A 22,808-nucleotide genomic window follows, 5' to 3' on the forward strand; every position below is an offset into this window, starting at 1 on the left:
ATGAGGGTTAAGTAACTTGCCCAGGGTCACACAGCTAGTAAATGTCAAGTGTCTGAGGCCGGATTTGAACTCAGGTACTCCTGAATCCAGTGCCAGTGCTTTATCCACTGTGCCACCTAGCTGCCCCCTTGAGGGAGAAAAATTTGAAACTAGAAATCTTATAAAAAAACAAATATTGTGGGGCGGCTAGGTGGCGCAGTGGATAAAGCACTGGCACTGGATTCAGGAGTACCTGAGTTCAAATCCGGCCTCAGACACTTGACACTTACTAGCTGTGTGACCCTGGGCAAGTCACTTAACCCCCATCGCCCTGCAAAAAAACAAAAAAAAAAACCCCAAAACCCCCACAAATATTGAAAACTATCCTTAAATGTAACTGGAAAATAATAAAATGTTTATATAAAAAAAAGACAACTTAGACAAAGTAAAAAAAAAATAAAAGTATGTCTCATTCTACATCTTGAAGCCATCAACTTGCTTACAGGAGGTAGGTAGTATGTGTTCTCATGGAATTCTAATTGGTTATTATACATTATTCAGTTTCTCAATATTTCAAAGCTGTTTATAGTTACTTTGTTTTTGTCCATTTATAAACTGTTTTCATGCTTCTGTTCATTTCATATACATTAATTCATAGAAGTATTATTCCCATGTATATCTGAACTCTTCCCTCCATTTCATCACTTCTTCTGTCACAATAGTATTCTATTACATGCATATACCACAATTTGTTCAGCTATTCCCCATTCTTCCAGTTCTTTACCACAACAAAAAGAGCTACAATAAATATTCTTGTACATATAGGTCCTTTTTCCCTAATTTGATCTCTTTGGAATACAGACCTAGTAATGGTATTGCTGGGTCAAAGTGTATTTAATTACAGTTCAGTAACTCGGGGGCATAACTTCAAATTTATTTACAGAATATCTGGTCTAATTCATGGAATCATTAACAGTGTTTTTCATTTGATTCTTAAAGTAAAGCAGAGAAACTAAGGCACAGGTGAGATGAATCTAGACACTGGGGATAGTTATTACAAAGGTCTGAAAAAATAAACACAGAATTCAGATTGCTTAAACTAAGAAATGGGTTACTTCAGATAAAAAAAAGTTAAGAAGATTCATAAATTCTCTTAGACGTGGTACTATTTCCAATACTGAAAATGACTCTAGAAATCTTTATTTTATCAATATCTCTCCTTTAGAAAATACTACTATCCACTGCTAGGTGGCGCAGTGGAGAGAGCACCAGCCCTGGATTCAGGAGGACCTGAGTTCAAATTTGACATCAGACACTTAACACTTACTAGCTGTGTGACCCTTAGCAAGTCACTTAACCCCAATTGCCTCACCAAGAAAAAAAAAAAGAAAATATTACTATACCTTTATTCACATTATGTCACCTTTAAATCTTTTTCCTCACTTACCTCTTCCTATCCATATAAAATTTAATGGAATACTTTTATTTTCCTAAAATCTCACTTATTTTATTATCTCATAAATATATAGTATTTATTCCATTTCGTTCCATAACAAATAAAAGATTTTCCTAAATTTTATTATTTTACTTCCCTCATCTGTAAGAATGAGCCAATCAGACAAATATTTTTCTGTGTAGCTCTGCAAACACACAATGTTGATACCTAACAATACTATTATCTTACCGTATCCCATTTCTTTGATCAAAGGCAGGTATCATTGAGGCTGGGTGTTCTGACATCAATGCCACTAATAATTGCAACACATCATGTATGTTTTCATCCTACAAGGAATGAAAAGCAATATTTTAGATGTTAAATTTAATTATACTATACATTATAAAATAAAGAATTCAAAGAATACCCATAAATCTTACCTCATGCATTGTTAATAAATAATTTAATATACTCTGAAGTTCATCTTCCTTGACCCCTCGATCCTAATAGAAAGGTGGTATTTTTTTGGTTAAATAAAATCCAAAATGTTTACCTTTTAGTAAAGAAAACTATAGAATGACTGCTTTTTAAAAGAAAACAAATTACAGCCAAATGGTAATTATTTCATAGACATCAAAATTATTTCATACTTCACAGAATAAAAACAGCTTCAAAGTTATAAACCTTAATCATAATTAAATTTAAGTAAATCAATAACCAAAATATTACATTTAAATGGAAAATAAACCACTAAAAATGTCCATTTACTTTCAGGTAACTTATGATTACATTTTTCTTATTCATTATATGTTAAGGAATTTTCCCTATACTATAAGGTATATGTTCAAATGACATGTTTACATAGACAACTTTCTTTCCTATTCAACATCTAGACTCCCTGTGAGAATTATTTTCTTAAAATAAATATGAGAAATATTAAGTTCTACAAAAATTCATGGGCAGTTTATGTTATTTTGATAAAACTAAAAAAATTCTGGTAGGTTATTTCTTAGCACATGATAGGGATATGTATTACTCTTAGACATTAAAACCTAAAAGCTGCAATTTCTTTCAAAAAAAAAAACCCAACAAATTACAATTAAGTTTACCTTTAATATAAGCTGCTTCAAAAAAAGCAGCATAAATGCCCGTAATGATATAATTTCTTTTTGTGAGGGTCGGGGACCATCTAGAATAAAACACAAACAATGCTTTTTTAAATTATCTTTATGCAATTATTTTAAAGATTATCAGACTTTTCTATGTTTCAGAGATCATATGACAATGTTTCCTATAAAGTACACAACATCATATAAATGAATGCTTTCTTGAGAAAATTTCAACTCTAGTGATATTTTCCTTTCAAAAACTGAAAACATGTAATTATGAGTGTACCGAAAATGCTCATTAAATGTATGAAAATGTGTTTAAATTTTCTCTATATGCCTTTAAGAATTCCCCAAAACCTACTTTATCCTGTGAATATACATCAGATCTGGAAGAATATGATTTTAGAGTACAATCTTTGTATTTCAATCCACAAAATAGTTCAAGACCAAACAATTTAGAAAATGCAACTGTACACTTTTACAAAAACATCATGGAATCCAACTTTTAAACTTGTCATGCTTTATCAATTTGAAATGATTAATGGCCAATACACCTCAAATTATACAAGGATTATAGTGGGAAGAACAAAGGAAAATAAATTCTAATTTAAAAATCACTTTCAGTTTTCAGTGATTCTCAACAGAAGAATTCAATAAAGGGATATGAAGATCTGCTTACTTCAACATTCCCCAAACCTTAGGGAACTTAGAGGTCATTAATCTAACCTTCACTCAAAGAGGAATTCCCTTTAAATATGTAAATTCATCCTATTCTACATAGAGGCTTCCAATGATTTAGACACCACTAAGCTTCTAAATTAGCTCATTCCATTTCTAGACAAATCTAACTCTTGAAAAGCTATTGGTGGTTTTTTTTTTTCCTTCTCTTAACTGAAGCTAAATTAAACTTTCAAGTTTCTCCTCATTAGTCTAAGAACTGAGCTGTGGCATTGAGTAGAAAAAATATACTCCCTTGTCAACAGAACAGCCCTTTAAAAACCTAAATGGCTATCTTCTTTTAAAAATTTTATTTTTTTCGATGAACAAATTTTCTCTCCTGCCTTCTCAAAAAGAAAGATAATATGAACATTCAAGCAAAACAAATTCCAGAACTGGCCCTGTCCAAAAACATGCCCCTGTCCATCTTAAATTCATAAAGACAAGCAATTAAAACTCTGATAAATGCAATGAGCAACCTCAATTCCAGAGGACTAATGGAAAACTATCATTTTGTGACTAAATATCTCGATTTATTTGAACTAATCCTTGAAAAGAATGCCACCTAAAACTCTCATAATTCTGGCTGACCTTCTTTGAACATGCTCCAATTTGTTTATGTCACTGAAAACAACCCAGAATTAAATATAATATGCTAAATGTAGTCAGCAAATAATTTATTAAGCACCTACTATGTGCTAATTAAGCACTGTGATACCAGGGATACCAAGAAAGGCAAAAAAACAGTTCCTTCTCTCAAGGAGCTCACATTTTAATTGGAGAATAGAACAATACATAAAAGCATGTCCTAACAAAATATAAAGCATCCCAGAAGTCTTTGTGCAGTCTTAAGGTTATATATACAGGATAAAGTGAGGACAATCCCAGAAGGAAGCCACTAAGACTAAGAAGAACTGGGAAAGGCTTCTTTCAGAAATTGGAACTTTAGCTGAAATTTGAAGAATGATAGAGAGGCTAGGAGGTAGAGATAAAAAGGTGAGCATTTAAGGTCCAAGGGACAACCAATGAAAATGCCCCATCAGGAGATGTAATCTCATGTGAGGGAGATGAAGCCATCAAACCTCTTTGTCATTACTTTCCTCCCTAAATGCTTTTTAAAAAAATCTGTTAAATAAAGAATTCTTGAAAAAAAAAGTATTCTAGAACTTATAGCAATTAAAGACAAGCACAGTGGCCTAGAATTTATAGACTATACCCTATGCTTTTTTTTTTTAAAGGGCCATTTTTCCCCTTTTTCATTTCTGTGACACATACATGTTCAAAGAACAGAGTTTTGTTTTCCCTAATTATACTGGGCTGTAGAATTCATGCAGGCCCTGTGAAATGAAGTCATCTAAAGTATCAATGCTAACCACTTTTGTTCTATCCATCTCAACCTAAAGATTATTTTCCAAAGCAGAAAAATCACAAGAAGATCCAACCAGCACAATATCATCTACATATAAGGACATCGGAAGAACTGCATCTACAATATATACCTCTTCAGATTAGACTCTTTGTTGAATCTAGTTGTTGTTCAGCTGTTTTCAGTTCTGACTGACAATTCATTACCCCATCTGGGGTTTTCTTAGCAACATACTGGAATGGTTTGCCATTTCTTTCTCCAACTCATTTACAGATGATGAAACTGAGGCAAATCTAGTTAAGTGTCTCGCTGAGTTTCCCACTGCCAACAAATGTCTGAGGCCAGATTTGAAGTGAGGAAGATGAATCTTCCTGACTTCAGGCCTGGTACTTTATTCACTGTACCACCTAGCTGCCCTTTATATTTTTCATATACTTTATATTTACTTAGCTATGTGCTCTTCTGCTTCCCTCTTCTCAAAGAAGGCAAAGTAGGAATTCTGGTCTCTAGACTTATTCCTAGCACCTTAGCATTATAACAAACACTTGATGAATTTGATTGAACACTATGATTCTTCCTATTAGAAATTATATTTTCATTTCAGGATTTCAAATATTATAGTACTGCACTATACTCTTACTACAAACATTTTAATGACACTGTTATTATTAAATCCATTTTATACCCTATTGAAAATTTAGTTGTCCAGATACACTATCACTTTGCCTTGCTCCCACCTACCCACATACCACGAGAGTGTCTTGCTCTCATAATTTAAAATGCCCTTTACTAGACTTGTCTCCAAGAACTTACTAGAACATAACTTCCTTTCTAGGCTACAATCTTCTGAAGGGCAAGCAAAGTATCGTGTTTTATCTTTATTTCTACCAGTCTAGCTCAGTATATGGCAGACAATGGATACTAAATGAATATTTGTTAAATAGAGAGAAGCCATCTATCACCTTTGCCTTCAGAAGAATTAGTTTTCCTTGGGAAAAGCATTTCCTTTTCTTCTCTTCCCAGCATAAGAATAATTTAGCTAAAATATTCAAATAATTAAGACTTTTGCTTTAAGCAAGCATCAGCATAAAATTTAACATTATTTTTAAATGTGTTAAAGCAAATTTGCATATTTATCTTTATACTTAATTTTCTTTTATATATATATAGTTCTTTGAGTCTATTCTGAAGAAAAAATAAAAGATGTTTTCCATCATATGCCACCCTCTCCCCATCCATCAACCATCACTACTAAAGGCATCCACTGTCAGTAGCAAAAGGCATATTTGATTTAAAATTATTCCATTTTTCTCTATTTTTTCTGAGATTATATCATTATAATAACTTTGATTAGTGCTTGCTTAGAGTAAAATACAAGTCTGTGAGTTTATTAATCCTTTATAATCAGAATCCTTATGTTTTATATGAAGGGAATTAAAGATCACTATGAAAATGCTGATGTCTGTGAGTTTTTCAAAGGAAATTTTGAAATAAAAATTACATGACAAAAATTCTTCTTGGAGAATTTTTGGTATGAAAACAAACTTACTTCCCTTTTATTTTACTGAAAAATTCTCCCAACTGTCTTTATCCTAGGGATATTTCATAGCTCCAAACTTATACTTCCTGGTACCACCAATAAATTTCAACCAACAAATTGTTTCATACCCAAATTAATTTAGGAACCAATGTTCTAGGCAGCCCTTATGTTGGTCTGAAGCAAACTATAGCTTTACTTCAGTAGTGGGACCAAGTAAATAATCTCATCTGGTTCACTAATCTTTTAAGTCTGTATATATATAGAAAAAGGGCTTTTTTGTTTCATTCCTATCTCTGGGAAATTAAATATTTTATTTGGCATTCAAATAATAATATTTTACATACATATGTAAAGTAATTATTTGGTTTAAAAATTTGGCTTGAGTCTTAGAAATAAATGACTGTCAATTTACATGGCTGTCAACTAAACACAGAAAAATTCCTTTGATATTCAAATACTAACAGATTGTCTCATAATTTCTGTCCTTTTGTAGATTAGGGTATCCTGTTCATGTAAACACATTTTTAAGATTATAGGGAAATATTGGCTAGACTTATTTTAACACTGACTTTTTGGAAGATTAAATATAAATCAGCCTACTGTAATTCAAGAGTCAGTATAAAACACATATAGATGACTAATGCAGAAGCATATTAAAACACATATTTTACTCTGACTGAAAATATTATGAAACAAATTATTTCCCCAGCCTAAAATCCTCAGACTTCTCCCTATAAGAAAAAGTGTGGAAGATGGTGGGAAAAAAAGGGGACTCATTGAGTTCTCCCAAATTCCTTTCCAAACAATTTTAAAATAATACCTCAATATGAAATCTGGATTGGTAGAATGAACAAAAGGGCAGCAAAAAACAATTCTCCAGCCCAAGACAAACTAGATGGTTAATAGGAAAGGTCTTTCACATTAGGGTCAAAGTGGAGCACAGTCCAGGGAAAGCCAACACCAGGCCTAGGGAGGTGAGATGGGGGTCAGACTTGGGGACAACTGAATCCACAGCAGCTGTTTCCAGAGTGCTCAGCCCATAGACTGCAAATGGGTGAGACATCAGAAGGAGATTACAGGGGTCCCTTTGCTAGCACTGGGTAGGGGACTGTTGTATTGACCATGGAGAGATGTGAGCTATAGTCCTGGGTCACAGTCCCAAGGCAAGAAGGAGTACGAACACGCCAGAGCTGCAGAGGGACCAGAACCCTGGCCACAGCTCCAAGGTGGGAAAGAGTGCTTATAGTCACTTATAGACAAGAGAACAGGCCAGGAAAACACTGACTACACCTCTCCTTAGATCATATTCTTGGAAGAACTAAAAATGTGTAGACCATCCCCCGCCAGCACTCCCAGAACTAACTCTGAAAACAGCTACACAAAAATCCTGAAGCTTAAGACAGTGCCACCTTACCCCAGGGAACAGAGCTCAACTTTAACACAAAGTTAAAAGTCAAGAAATTGGCTGGGAAAATGAGCAAACAACAAAAAATTGAACCTGACCAAAGAAAGCTATGATGGTGACAAGGAATATCAAAAGACAAATTCAGAAGAAGACAACAAACTCAAAACTGCTATATCAAAAGCCTCAAAAAAAAAAATGTAAATTGCTCTCAGGCTCAAAAAAAATATTCTGGAAGAGCTCAAAAAGGATTTTAAAAACCAAATAAGGGAGGGGCAGCTAGGTTGCACAGTAGATAAAGCACGGGCCCTGAAATCAGGAGTACCTGAGTTCAAATCCAGCCTCAGACACTTGACACTTACTAGCTGTGTGACTCTGGGCAAGTCACTTAACCCCCAATGCCCTGCAAAAAAACACACACAAAAAAACCCAAAAACAAACAAAAAAAGGGAGTTGAAAGAAAGATGGAGAAAAGAAATGGAAGTGAAGTAAGAAAATAATGAAAAAAAAATCAACAATTTGGTAAAGGAAGAACAAAAGTAGTACCTTAAAAAACAGAATAGGCCAAATGGTAAAAGAAGCACCAAAGTCCACTAAAGAGAAGAACTCCTTGAAAAGCAGAAGGCACTGGGCAGCTAACTGGCACAGTGGATAGAATACCAGGCCTGAAGTCAAGAAGACTCAATATTCCCTGAGTTCAAATCTGGCCTCAGAAACTTATTAGGTATGTGACCCTGAGCAAGTCACTTAACCCCATTTGCCTCAGTTTCCTCATCTGTAAAATGAGCTGGAGAAGGAAATGCCAAATCACTCCATTATCTTTGTCAAGAAAACCCTAAATGAGATCACATAAAGTCAGATAAAATTGAAAACTATTGAACAACAAGAGATAGCTGATAATCTAGCAGAATCATCATTTAAGTGACCTCTGAATAAAATAATTTTATTCAAGGGCCAACTCCTAAGAAAAGGTTTTCTTGATTCTTCTAGCTGTTTCTGCCAGCTGCTCAAATTCTTATACACCTACATGTCAAGCCACCCAAATGGAACATAAGCTTCATGAGCTTTTCATTTCATTTTGCCTTTCATTTTGTCCCAAGACTTTCATAGACTGCAAGATTAACACACTTTATGGATCAGATGGAATTGGATTTTCAAAGAGAACCAATGCATATGTGGAATCCATAGTAACCTGAAATGCAAGGCTATCAATAATAAATTTTACTTGTTCCTCTATTGTGTATGTAATATAGAAAAGGAAAGAAAGACCAAAATATATGGGATACTTGGAGGTGTTTCCATTATGCAGTTACATATTTTAATGGATTCTGATAAGTTATTGACTGGAATTTTTTTTACTTGGTTTAATTTCAAAAATTAGAATTTAAATTATATATGGTATTTAAAATAGTAAAATTATTAAACTTATAATCCAGATAAGTACTTAAAACATCTTCCTTGCTTTTATAAAAGCAGTGATCCTGTGGTTCAGAAAAAAACTAGCACATAAATTTAGAGACCAAAGGAAATGCAAGGGTAGAAAAAGCACTAAATTATGATAAGGAATTGGATCTGCTACTTCACTTAACACCTTTTCTCTTCTCCTTTAGGCTATCAAAGACCTGAATGGGAGAATGAAGGTATTGGTCTCACTGACTTGTAAAAGTCCTTCCAACTCTAACATGGTAAGACTGTGAGCCTTTCTTAAAACTACAAGCAAACTAAAGAAGTCACTTGGATAATTTGTCATGTCTATAAATTTCGATTTGTTGATGTGAGAAAAAAACAAATCAAATAACATACAGTGTTATGATCAATTACAGGGTGAGGTAAAAATCACATTTACTATTACAGTACTTGATTTGTACCATACAAAATTCCACATATTTCCATATAATAAATTACAAAAAATAAACAGTGTCCTTACAACATATACATGTAGCTATGCCATAGACCTTTAAGGCTTTTGGCTTTTAGTAAATGTTTTTAGTGACAAATAAATAGAACATAGTAAAAATGGTCAAAAGGCCTACTTTTTAAACTATTACCAAAATATTCAATAGAAACACAAGCACAGAGCAAGAAACACTAACTTGTCAAGGATATAGAGATGCTTATGGTTAATATAGATTCTAATTAATTATACATACAAAACAATCAATAAATCAATAAATAAACATTTATTAAGCACTCTCTATGTGCCAGGCACTGTGCTAAGCACTGGAAATACAAAAAAAAAAAAAAGTCAAAAGATAATCCCTGCCTTTAAGGAGTTCACAGTCTAATGGAGGACAAGAAAAATATACAGAGACAAAGGAAGATATAGACAGGATAAAAAATAATTAACAGAGGAAAAGTACTGGAATTAAGAGGGGTTGAAGAAGGCTTTCTGCAGGAGGGAGAATTTGAGTTGAGACTTAAAAGAAGCCAGAGACGTTAGAGCATAAGAGGAGCATTCCAGATGCTTTCCAGTCTCCATCTGAAGCTCTCTAGTCCTCCTCATAGGAGATAGCTAGAAAAAAAATGCCCAGAGATGAGAGATGAGGTGTTTTGTTTGTAGAACAGCCAGGAGATCAATGTCAAGGGATAAAAGAGTACATGTTCAGGAGTTAGGTATAAGAAAACTAGAAAGGTGAGAGGGGACTAAGTGAAGGACTATGAATTCTAAAACAGAGCATTTTTGCATTTGACCCCAAAGGCAATAAGAAGAGTTTGAGTAGATGGGGGTGACATGATTAGACCTGTGTTTTAGAGATATCACTTGAGTAGCTGAATGGATCAGATTGGGCAGATCCACCAGCAGGTTATGGCAATAGTTATGGTTTAATGTGATGAGGGTCTACACTAGAGGGGTGGCAGTGTCAAAGGAGAGAAGGGGGATTATTTGGGAGATCTTACAAAAGATGAAACTGGCAGGCTTTAAATATTTCTTCTAGTTGCTTATAAATCTTGGCTATCAGACTCTTAAGAGAAATAGACATTTTATTTCTCTGAGATGCCTTATTTTACTAGCCAAACTTTTTGAATACAAATAATAGTATCTTAAATGTTTATCTTCACATCTTCCCTAAGAGATTCATACTGTGGCTAAAATACTTTAGGTGCTTACACATACTTGTTGAATTGAATTTTCTGTTAAGATATGCAATACTGCAAAGATTTCACAGTATGGATCCAATACACTTTTATATATTAAACATACTGCAAGTTGATTAAATGTGTTGATTTCTAATATATTGTCTATAATAACCAATGTATGAATTAGTTTAATCATAAAGATAGAAGAAAACCACATATTGACCAGATTATGACATGTAGCTGGATAGATGGTCTGTAGAATTAGTCTACCAAAAGGTGTATCTCAGATGTTCTCCAGGTGGATGATTTGTGTGCAGAACTGTAGAAGGGGAAATTTTCAGAACTACAAATGAGAAACTGCTTAGTATATTCAACAATCTCTTTTCTAAATTAGGATTTCCCCCTCTTCTTCTGTAAATTTATTTTATTTCTTTAGTTATTTTAATCTAATTTAAGGCAACCCTATTCTCACTGGCTATATTCCCCTTAACCTCAAGCTCCACTGCTTTTCATTTGTTATCCTTTCTCCAGTTTTGCTTATTTGTTCTTTTTTCCTTCCTTTTAACTCATTATTTAATGATGCCCCACTCTTTTCCTGAGTTAAGCAATCTAGTAAAATTCCCTTTCCTCTTTCCCCCTTAAACTTGTTTTCTTCATTATTTTTTAATATTTCACTTTTTGTACTTTTTAGTGCAGAATCCTTTTTAAGAATTTCCCCCTCATTTTCTTCCCTTTATTTCTATACTAAATTTTGAGTCTTTGATTCATGGCCCTTAAACTTCTTTAGTCTTTGTATTCCCCAAGGAATTAAGAATCCTAAAATAGTTATTTTAGATTCCCCCTTCTAAACAATTTCTATGTTACTGCCTTGTAGATCTTTCTCCTTAATCACCCTTTTCTGTTGTTACTCACTCTTAGAAAGAGTTCCTTCAAGTAATAGAGAAGATGTTGTCCCATAGCAAGAATATTTGTATGTCCCTGTTTCTGCAATTCATTATTATTCTTTGCCCTCCCATAGTCATTTTTCCCCTTTGCCTTTAAATTTGCTCCCTGGATCTATGCCTTCTCAATCTGTGTCATTTGCCCCCAGGAGCTCCAATTTTCCTTCTGGGGTAGGATAAATGGTCTCTAAACACTAAATCCAGGTAGATTAAATCATGGTAAGGTCCCCATTTCCCTTTAAAGAATATCTCTCTTCTCCCCTGGGACCATTCATCAGTCATACCTCATTTCCATCATAGAAAGAAGTTTTCCCCATTTTCCCCATGTTTCAATCCTTCCCTTTGTCTCTTTGTACCTTCTCCATTACATCCCTTTAATCCTGAGAGATTACAAGATTTATTTTCTGTTACTTTTTAGCCCTTGACATAATACAGGTAAATTGCATATTCCCCTCTGTCTTCTTCCCTTCACACTTTTTATGCAGCCTCCTACTCTGTAAATAGGTTTGCCTATAGGCAGCTATTGAAAAGCGGGGTCTTGGATGTCTCAGGTCAGTTTCTCTACTATCATTTTTATTTGACTTTTGCTTTCACCCTTATGCACTCCCTTGTGTACTTATAGAATGAAAAAATTTCATAATGTCTGTTGTTATTTTATTACTATCCTTGCTACTTGTGTTTCTTTTACTGGATGTCCATCTTTTTAAATGAATATTTAGGCTCTGGTTTGAAGAGTATGTCACCTTGGGATGCTTGGTGAGCTCCTATCTCTTTTGCAAGCTCAAAATACAGTATTCCATTCCTTCAAACAATTACTAGTAGGTGAAGAATAGTCTTGAGCTATTAAAATTTTCTTTCTTTTATATTTGAAGAGTTTTTCCCCAGATCACTTTAAGAATATGTAGTCACTAGAATTATTAAACACTATGTATCTTGGTATTTAACATTCATCTGCTCCTAATCCCCAGAGGCAATCTGTGGAGCCTTTAGACTGGTATTTTGTTTTCTGTGTCCAGAAGTTTTGAGTAGTTTTCTTGTATGATTTTTTGCATTATATTTTTTTTTCAGGTTTCTTGACTTGCCGTGCACTTCTGGGATACCTATGATCCTTATATTGTATCAATGGAATCCGTCTTTGAAATCACTATGTTTCAGTGGTATGAGGATCAGTTTTTCTTTTATTATTATTACCTTTTGCTTCTCTTCTAGGTTGTCTTTCATTTCTGTGTATTGGCAACCCCATTCATTTATTCTCTCTTTTATTTCTTTGGCCAGACTTGTAGCTGTGTATTAAAGTTTCTCTGTTCTACCAATCATTTCTACTGTGTAGGATATAAATTCTGTTTTCACAGTTTCTCTTTTAAACCATCAAGAAGACCTTGCTGTGATCCCTTCTGCCTTGGAAATCCATGGTGTCCTCTGCCTCATAAAGTATTGATTTGTTTCCCTTTGTCTTGCAATAGTTATTGATAAACATCTGGACTTGTTTAGCTGAACTAGAAGCCATAATCCTTTCTGTTTTTAATAACTTCTCTGTTGGTTTATCTCCTTTTGTTCAAGGTCTTCAATTAAATTTTATTACTCCTAAGATCTTTACTAATTTCAATCTTTTTTTTCTCATATTCCCCTATCACTCACTTCTGCCTCCTTCCCCCTTGATGGTAGTTTCAGTTTGGCTATACTTCAAAACTTTCTTAGTCTCCTCTCATTCTGGGAAATTCACATTACCAGGCCTCAGTCTCAGCCTCAAGTGGTTTTTGGGGGGGATAGACTTGGCCCCAGATTATGTGCTTTTAACTTCAATTTAGTCGAGTACCACAGGGCCACACATGTATCCTACCCAAATTTCCTTTGTTTCTCAGTTCTCTGGCTAAACTCTGTTGCTCAGGAGCCACTGCAACATTATTCCAGTCCAATCATGCTTTGGCCTTTTCATTTGGCACTGGGAGGAGAATAGAGGGAGGGCAGAATTGAACAGCTGATGATGAGGTCCTGAGTGAATACATTAGCAGTTAAGGATTTGTTTCCTCTGCTGTTAGTTCACTGAATTATTACCTCATTGGGATTCCTGGTGACTTAAACTATGTTGTCAGATAAACTTCCTTTATGGCTTGTGCATAATTGCTATTTTGGAAAGGTTGGCAAGGTTTGAAACGTCATAAAAATTAGAGAATATGTCTAGTCCTCCATCTTGTTGGTTTTGTGACCCTCAATTAAACAAAATTTAACACCAAATGTCCTGATGATACTCAATATTTTCTCAATTGCCACAGTTTCTTCTCCACTCTGATTGAAGGACTGAATGGTAGAGAAATAAGTTCCTCCTAATGCTTTTATAGAGGGCTCAGAACTTAGCAGGTAACTCTCCATTGTCCATCAGACTTAGTTTCCACTCCATGAAACATCATGCTGTCCCCATCCATTATTTCAGCTTCCTTTTGATGTTGTCATCCCTGTTAGTGTATAAGCTCCTTGAGGTCAGGAATTGCTTTTCTTTTTCTTATTTGAATCCTCAGCATTTAGCACAATACCTGGCACACAATAGGTACTTAATAAATGTTTACTGAATTGAAATGAATTTATAACTTGAGGGTAAAATATGTTAATTTAACAAGAATTTATTTAATTCTCAGATATTCCTAATAACAGTAAAATCCTTCTTTCTCAGGACATAGAGGAGAATTTGGAGAGGATGCCCCTATTTGGTCAAGGGCACCACCATTCTTCCAGTGTCCTGGGTTCATACCCTTAGTATTATCCTCAAATCTTCATTTTCCCTCGCCCCATATATCTAATCAATTGCTAAGTCTTGCTGTCCCTACCTCCATATCTCTCACATCCACACTGCTCACCTTACTTAGTAATACCTATTACTCACACAGCTGCCATTGTAGTTCAGGCCTTCATCATACTGCTCTCCTACTTCAAGTCTACCCTGACTCCAGTTCGTCTAGCACAAAGCTCGAATAAAATGATTTTCCTTAAGCCGCACATGATCATATTGCTCCTCTACTCAATCAATTCCCTATAGCCTCTAAGCAAATTCTTTTGTTCAGTTTTTAAAGTCCTTCAAAATGTCTCCAATGTATCTTTCCAGCCTGACTGGACATTATTCTATTCCCTGTACTCCATGATGCAAGTAAATTTGCTTTCTCTATTCCTCATACATAACTATGCCTTTTGTACTGACTATTCTCAATGCCAGGAATATACCTAATATAATCCTTTTCTTTCTTCAAGACATAGATCAAGCACTACCTTCTATATAAGACCTATTTTGTATTTATTTGTACTTATTCTCTTTATATTCCATCTGTATTTATTTATTTCTTGCCTCTCCTATTAGAATGTAAGTTCCTTTTATGAACAAATGAACTCTTGCTGAATACAGTAAATACTAACTAAAACCAAGAGCAAGAATTATATGGAAATATAATAGATAAACAGACAAAAAATAAATAAATGGATGGGTGAGCAAATAAATAAATAGATGGATAGGATGGGAAAAAGTCAAAGGTTTTATCAACAAGAACAGTGGCAAAGTGATGCTAAGCTAAGGAAACAAAAAGAGAAACTGAAGGAATAAACATAGGCAAAGAAGAAATAAATATATTTTCTTACATATGATGTAATTGATGGCCTGTCTAGAAAAGTCTAAAGCATCAATTAAAAATTAACTGAAATAAATGGCAAATTCAGCAAAATTTTGGAATATGAAATAAATCTACATAAATCATAAAAACATAAATCATTAGCATTCTTGTACATAAATCCAGAAAGAGATAGAGAGAAAAATTCCATTAAAAATAATTAGAGAACTGTATGTCCCAAGACATACCCAGGAACTATTTTAATCCAATTACAAAACAATCTTTTCAGAAATAAAGATAGTCATAAATAACTGGAGAAACTTAAACATTGTTTATGTCTAAGTTGTGACAGTATAATAAAATTGACAATATCACCTAAATTAATTTAGTTATGCAGTGTTATATTAAGCCTCTAGAAGAAATAATATGTTAAGAATATCCAGTGAAATGTTGAAAAAAATAATCAGATCTGCCTCTCTTCTTTCAAGATGAAGCTCAAGACCGGGCAGCTAGGTGGTGCAGTGGATAGAGCACCGGCCCTGGATTGAGGAGGACCTGAGTCCAAATCTGGACTCAGACCCTTAACACTTACTAGCTGTGTGACCCTGGGTAAGTCACTTAACCCCAATTCTCTCTCTCTCTCTCTCTCTCTCACACACACACACACACACACACACAAACACAGCTCAAGAAACGCCTTCTGCAAAAAGTCATACCTCCAACTTCTAGTGCCCTCTCTCCCTAACAACCTTGTACTAATTTCTATTTGCTTCATAACCTATATTTGTAATGGTGTTTCTCTCCCCATAGAATGAAAGGTCGTCGAGAGGAAATACTGTCTTATTGTTTTATATTTTAAAGTTCAGAGCCTAGACCATTTTCTGGTGAAAGCAGGTGTTTGATGTCATTTGATTGATTTATTATTAACTCCAAATCCAGAATTCTAAACATCATGCAATAATGCCTTTCATCAAAGGCAAAACAGAAAAGGGAATGGCTGGTGAAATCTGTGGTAGCTTCTACAGAAAAAAGACTATAATATATGTTGAATATTACAGCTCACTAAGATCCTAAAACTTAACCCTTTAGAATGATTACAATAGAACATTATAATAGACAAGTATTATGGGGAGAAAAAAAAACAAAGACTCTGAATACTTAAAAACAAAAACACTCAAATATACTTAACAGAATAATTCATTGAAATGCCTCCTTTTAAAAATAAGATATAATAGTAATAGTTTTCTACATAAATTGTGGGAGGTATTGGGGGGAGACAAATGGCATAATAGCTAGAATTTATATGGCATTTTAAGGTTTGCAAAGATCTCTACGAATATCATTTCCTTTTATCCATTAAACAACCCTGGGAGGTAGGTGCTATAATTTTCCCAATTTTACAGACATAGGTATACAAAGTTTAAGTGACTTGCTCAGGGTCACATACAATGAGTAAGTGTCTGAAGCATTTTTTAAACTCAAGTCTTCCTAATTTCAAGCCCTGTGCTCCATCCACTATACCACCTAGTTCCCTCTATGTATCATAATAATAGTGTAACAAGAAATTGACCTCTTCACTGGACACAATTCTTCTCAATATGCCTTTCCTTCATTTAACAACACATTCATCTATACTGTGCATTTCCAAGGCAGTATTAACCTATAAAATGAGACATTTAATCATATATGCATATTAAATAAGTAAAACATAAATGTTGCAATATTGTACTTACCTAATCCTTTAGGAGTAATACCACTACTATCAGCAGGATTAATAACCCAATAGTAATATTTCAATGTGTGCATTAGCTGTAATACTGTTCCAACTCTGCGTATGGTAGTGTAGATAGTAGCAGTTCCAATGAATTCAGCGGATAAATAGGTATACAGAGAAAGTTGAACCTAATAAATAATATAGAATATGAATGCCTAGGAATTAAGGGAACTGAAAGGATAAGCATTAATAGCTATTTGTTATAAATATTCATTTTAAGTTAAATATAAATATATATTTAAAAGTATAAACAAAATATTCAATTATTCCCCTAAGTCTCCTTCAAAATATTTGGGTATTCATTTTCTATTCAAATTTCCTTTTATATGGTCTCTGTACTCTGCTTTGGTTCTGTTATAACAACTGAATTATTTCCATTACATTGATCTACTACAATTCATTAGAACATTTTCCCATCATTGGCTATTTTTGTTTTTCCCAGTTTTGTATAATTACAAATAACAGCACTATAGCAATTTTTTAAAAGATTTCTCACTATTCCCCTCCTCAACAACTCCTTTAAGGCATATTTCCAACAAAAGAATTACTGGTAAAAAAAAAAGAGAGAGATAGCATGATTGTTTTTGTAATTTTTACTATTTACCAACAGAATGCTTTCCAAAGGATTCTACTATTTTTCAATTCAACAGTCATAACAGCATACGTGTTTCTATGAAACTCACAAATAAAACTTAGTTCCTTTATATTTTTTTGCCAAATGAAGGACTATGAGATGGTACCACAACACTGATTTAACTGAATTTCTTCATGAATGAAAATGAGTTTATTTTAAATGACTAACACTAAGGAGTTTCTTCTGAAACTGTCTTTGTTTCATTTGCTCCTTGAAGACTAGGAGTTTATATAGTATACTATGAAAATCCAAATCCATTTCTCACCAAAATGCTAAATTATTTTTCTAGAATATATTTTGCTAATTACTAAATAAATCCCTCAATCTTTATTTTCTATATATTTATTGAAAACTGTTCTTTTGCATATGTTTGGTTAGACTCTGCTTCTCGGATATTCTCTATTATCTCTGTGATATGTTTAAAAGAATGGGGGCAGCTATGTGGCACAGTGGTTAAAGCACCGGCCCTGGATTCAGGAGGACCTGAGTTCAAATCCAACCTCAGACACTTGACACTTACTAGCTGTGTGACCCTGGGGCAAGTCACTTAACCCTCATTGTTGTCCCCCACCGCTACCCCCCAAAAGAATCAGTGTATATTTTAGTTTTTTAGGATCACTAATTCAGTCAGTTGTATACATTTATTAAGTACCTACTATGTCCCTATATTATAAATAAAGATCCTGTTGTAATCACAAAATAGGTTTCCATACCACTCCATCCCCTTCAAAGAGCACTACTACTACAACTACTACTGCTGCTGCCACCTCCTCCTCTTTTTTCTTTCCCCAAATTGATACAGTATTTTAGAACTGAAATTTTAGTTCCTTACAATGCTGCTATAGATGCTTTGGTGGCTGATTTTTTTTTTTGCTTTGTTCTTTTTTTAATGTGCTGGAAGAAGTACTTAAATTCAGATTTTCCTAACTCTGAAGCCAGTTCTGTATCCACTAAAAACCCTTGGTTTTCATGAATTAGTTCCTATATACATGCCCCTATTTTACAAATATGGAAATTAAAGTTCAGGGAGGTTAAAAGATTTGTCCATGGTAACAGCAGGGATTAAAACCCACAACCCCTGATTTTAAGTTCAATGTTCTTTACACTAGCTCATGCAAGCCCAACACATTAAATACATTTTCTCAGCCCAAAGCAGTACAAAATTAAAAACAAACAAACAAACAAACAAAAACCCTTCCTTTCCTTCAGGAAAAGGAACTAGGTTGAAAAAAATCTTCTAGGACATTTCTTCTTGACAGACAGTATGGCACAGTGAGTAGAAGATTTGCCTTGTTGTCAGCAAGAGTAGGGTCCAACCCTGACTGACACATACTGGCTATATGACAAAGGGTCAGACCACTTGATCCCTTAGTCTTCCTAAGCAAGGTTATAGAGGAGTCTCCTAACTGCATCAGGAGACTTAGATTCCACACCAGATATTGTAAAAATCAGTCCCAGAGAAAAACAAAAGCCTTCAATCCTAAAAGCTAAAAATGACTTGGAAAAAAAATCATTTAACTTCATAAGATAAAATTAATTTATTAAAAGGTAATAACCTCTTAGATGGTTTCATTTGGATATTTTAATTAGAGCTATTCAAAACCATTCCTTAGAACAAGAGGAATATGAATAATATTAAGTAAATACCTTTGCAGGAGTATGTATCCAGATAGCTGGGTTGAAAAGAATGTGATCACAAAGCTGCTTCAGTAATGGTGCTCCATGAGATAAACCATCAAGATATTTTGCAAAGGACAAAAACTGTTCCAGAACTGCTCTGGTTATATGAACCCTGGATGACTAAAAAAATAAAATAAAATAAAATTCTTGTTAGAATCAAGTTTCTTCCCAGAATATCACACTGGAAAATGTTGGACGTAGTAAAAGAAAAAGGTTTTGGCCACATATTTAAATAGTTGAGGGTTTTTTCATAATCCCTTTAGGCTCTGTAAGTAAGAAGTTTAATTATTTTAATTTGGTCTGCTTTTTAAAATATTCTATCTTTGGAGAAGATGGTGGAATCTAAAGATAATTATATTTTGAGGCAGTATGTATCAACTATTGCTAGGGATAACTTTGGCTAAATAAATTCAGTATATACGTAATGTACTATACTCAGTACAATTTAAAAAAGCAAAATAAGAAAGGCAAAAACAAAGTTTCATTTTCAATCTAGAGAACAAAATGGTAGGAAAATATTTTGTAACTGAAGGGATCTCCCTAAATTTGGGTTTTTATGATTAAATTAACATACACTTTAATAATTTGTGACTTCAAAGAAAAGGCAGACATAGGGAAAGATAGTTTTAAAAGACTGGAAAATATGGCTGAGTAAGAAACAAGAAAAGTCAAAGGCTTATAGACCATACAGAAGCATTGTATCTATACAATAAATCAATTAAATTCAGTAAACATGTATTAAGTGCCTATTATGTGCTAGGCACTGTGCTAAGGGCTGGGGATACAAAAAGAGGCAAAAGAGAGTCTCATAGAGCTTACAGTATAATGGGAGAGACAACTCAGAAATAAATATCTACAAGGATATAATAAATAAACATATACAGGATAAATAGGAGAGGTTGAGAAAGGCTTCCTGTTGGAGGTGGGATTTTAGCTGGGACTTAAAGGAAGCCAAGAAGGTCAGTAGTCAGAGTGGAGAAGGAAAAGCATTCCAGATATAAAGGACAGCCACAGAGAATGCCAGGAGCCAAGAAACAGAATGTCTTGTTCCTGAAATAGCCAGGAGTCGGGTATAATTGGATTGAAGAGTACATGTTGGAGAGTAAAGTGTAAGAAGACTGGAAAGGTAGGGGTTAGATTATAAGAGAGTTTGAATGCCAAAGAGAGCATTCTATATTTTCTCCTAGAGGCAATAGGAAGTCATTGGAATTTATTTGGGGGGGGACGGGGACGGTGAGGAAAGAGAGAAGGTCTGGGAATGATCCAACCTGCATTTTAGGAAAATTACTTTAGTGGCTGAATGGAAAATGTATTAGAATGAGAAGAGACTTGAGGCTGGCAGATCCACCAGCAGGCTATTGCAGAAATCAAGGTTTGAGGTGTTGAGGGCTTCCACTAGAATGGTGGCAGTGTCAGAAGAGAGAATGGGACATATTGGGGGAATGTTGCAGAGGTATTGACAACAGCTTGGGTATGGAGGGTGAGAGTGAGGAATCCAGAAAGACTCCCAAGTTGCAAGCTGGACTGAAATGATAGTGTTCCCCTTTATAGTAATAGGGAAGGTATTGCGGGGGAAGATTTTAGGAGAAAAGATCATGAGTTCAATTTTGGATATATTGAGTTTAAGATGTCTACTGGACATCCAGTTCAAGATGTCTAAAAGGCAATTAATTGGAGAAACAAGATTGGAGGTCAGCAGAGACACTGGGGTAGAAAAGGTAGATTTGAGAATTATCAGCATAATATAATAATTATATAAAAAATGCTTTAAGGGGGCGGCTAGGTGGCGCAGTGGATAAAGTACCGGCCCTGGATTCAGGAGTACCTGAGTTCAAATCCGACCTCAGACACTTACTAGCTGTGTGACCCTGGGCAAGTCACTTAACCCTCATTGCCCCGCAAAAAAAAAAAAAAAAAGCTTTAAGAATGTAAGCAATGGGGTCGAAGTGGAGAGAGCACCAGCCCTTGAGTCAGGAGTACCGAAGTTCAAATCCAGCCTCAGACACTTGACACTTACTAGCTGTGTGACCCTGAGCAAGTAGCAAGTCACTTAACCCCAACTGCCTCACCAAAAAAAAAAAAAAAAAAAAAAAGAATGTAAGCAATGAACACGGCAGGAATCAAATAATTTTTCTTTTGGGGGGGGGAACAGGGCAATGGGGGTTAAGTGACTTTTTTTAAAAAATGAAATTTACTATACTTTTAACAGATATGAAATGACAGTTAATGATGTATCATTTCTGGATCCACATCTGATTCATTTCTGTATCAAACTCTTTGCTCAAGTCAATACCAAACTAGAATAAAAGTGAGAAAACAGTCAATTAAGGGTAGTCCTACCTGACCTATGTAAACAATATGTTCATGCCGAAAAGTGGGTAAAAGAGCAACAAATACACCTTTTCTTAAGAAAGTTAACCTAAGAAAGAAGCCCAGAAAGCATCTCAGCCAGCAAATAATTTATCTTCTTAAAGATTACATAAACATGAAAGCTGAAAGCAATACAAATTTAGAATTTAAGCTCTGGGAAATAAAGGATGAAACTGGAAGACTAGACAAAGAGAATGAGAGAGATCAGAAAAGATGTTTTATGATAAACACTTTACTCTATCAATGCGAGGGGGGAAAGCAGATTTAGACCTTTACTGCCAGCATGAGAAAACAGAAATAGCACTTAACTGGCCAAATCCAAGTACATACAATAGGCACATATGCTAGAGATGACAACATTTTGAGGCTGGTGAGGAAGGGATAGATTAGCAAAGTATCTAAAAGAAAGTAGGTTATCAAATGCCTGGCGGGGAGGGGGGGGGGGGGAATCTGGACTTTTCTTTTACAAAAAAACCCCAAAACAACCAAACTAACAACAAAAAAAGCAAACAAACAAACAAACAAAAACCCCACTAGGAATACATTAACTTGTAAACTATATACGCAGAAAGACCTGGAGGGACCTGCATTAGCTGATGCAAAATGAATACAAAATATCAGTAATATTCTGAGATGATCCTACTGTGAATGATTTGTTATTTTCAGCAACGCAATGATCCTAGACAACTCTGAAGGTCTTATGAAAAATGCAAGTCATCTACAGAGAGAGAACTGATGGTATTTGAATACAGATTGAAACATAATTTTTTTTGTGTTAGTTACTTTATCAGAAACAAAAAAAAAAAAGAAAAAAAAAGATGAGCAGGATGCTATTAGAAAAACCTGGAAAGACCTATATGAACTGATGCAGAGTGAAATGTACTGTATACAAAATAACAGCAATATTGTAAGATGATCTGCTGTGAATGACTTGGTTACTTAAAGCAATGCAATGATCCAAGATAATTCTGAAGGATTTATGAAAATTGCAATCAATCTACAGAAAAAGAACTGATGGTATCTGAAAACAGATTGAAGCATGATTTTTTTTCATAGTTCCTTAATCTGAAGTTTTGTTTTTGACTTTTTTTCCCCCACAACCTGGCTAATGTGGAGATGTTTTGCATGGGTACTCATGTATAATTTATATTGAATTGCTTGAATTCTTGGGGGTAGGGGGTGGGAAGAGAGAG

The 22,808-nt window shown here is 34.4% G+C and overlaps 1 protein-coding gene across 6 annotated transcripts in view; it reads right to left on the reverse strand.

Moving 5' to 3' along the window:
- Nucleotides 1-22,808, reverse strand: part of NBEA (neurobeachin) — a 764,716-nt gene that overhangs the window by 589,550 nt on the left and 152,358 nt on the right. For all 6 annotated transcript variants that reach the window (XM_043991721.1, XM_043991715.1, XM_043991718.1 and 3 more), the window contains exons 12-16: nt 19,213-19,365; nt 16,891-17,059; nt 2,524-2,603; nt 1,855-1,917; nt 1,664-1,761 (exon numbers count right to left, since the gene is read on the reverse strand). In XM_043991721.1, the coding sequence (XP_043847656.1) occupies nt 1,664-1,761; nt 1,855-1,917; nt 2,524-2,603; nt 16,891-17,059; nt 19,213-19,365 (563 nt within the window). The remainder of the gene's footprint in view (nt 1-1,663; nt 1,762-1,854; nt 1,918-2,523; nt 2,604-16,890; nt 17,060-19,212; nt 19,366-22,808) is intronic.

This window comes from Dromiciops gliroides, chromosome 3, assembly GCF_019393635.1.
Source record: "Dromiciops gliroides isolate mDroGli1 chromosome 3, mDroGli1.pri, whole genome shotgun sequence".
NCBI classification, from domain to species: Eukaryota; Metazoa; Chordata; class Mammalia; order Microbiotheria; family Microbiotheriidae; genus Dromiciops; species Dromiciops gliroides.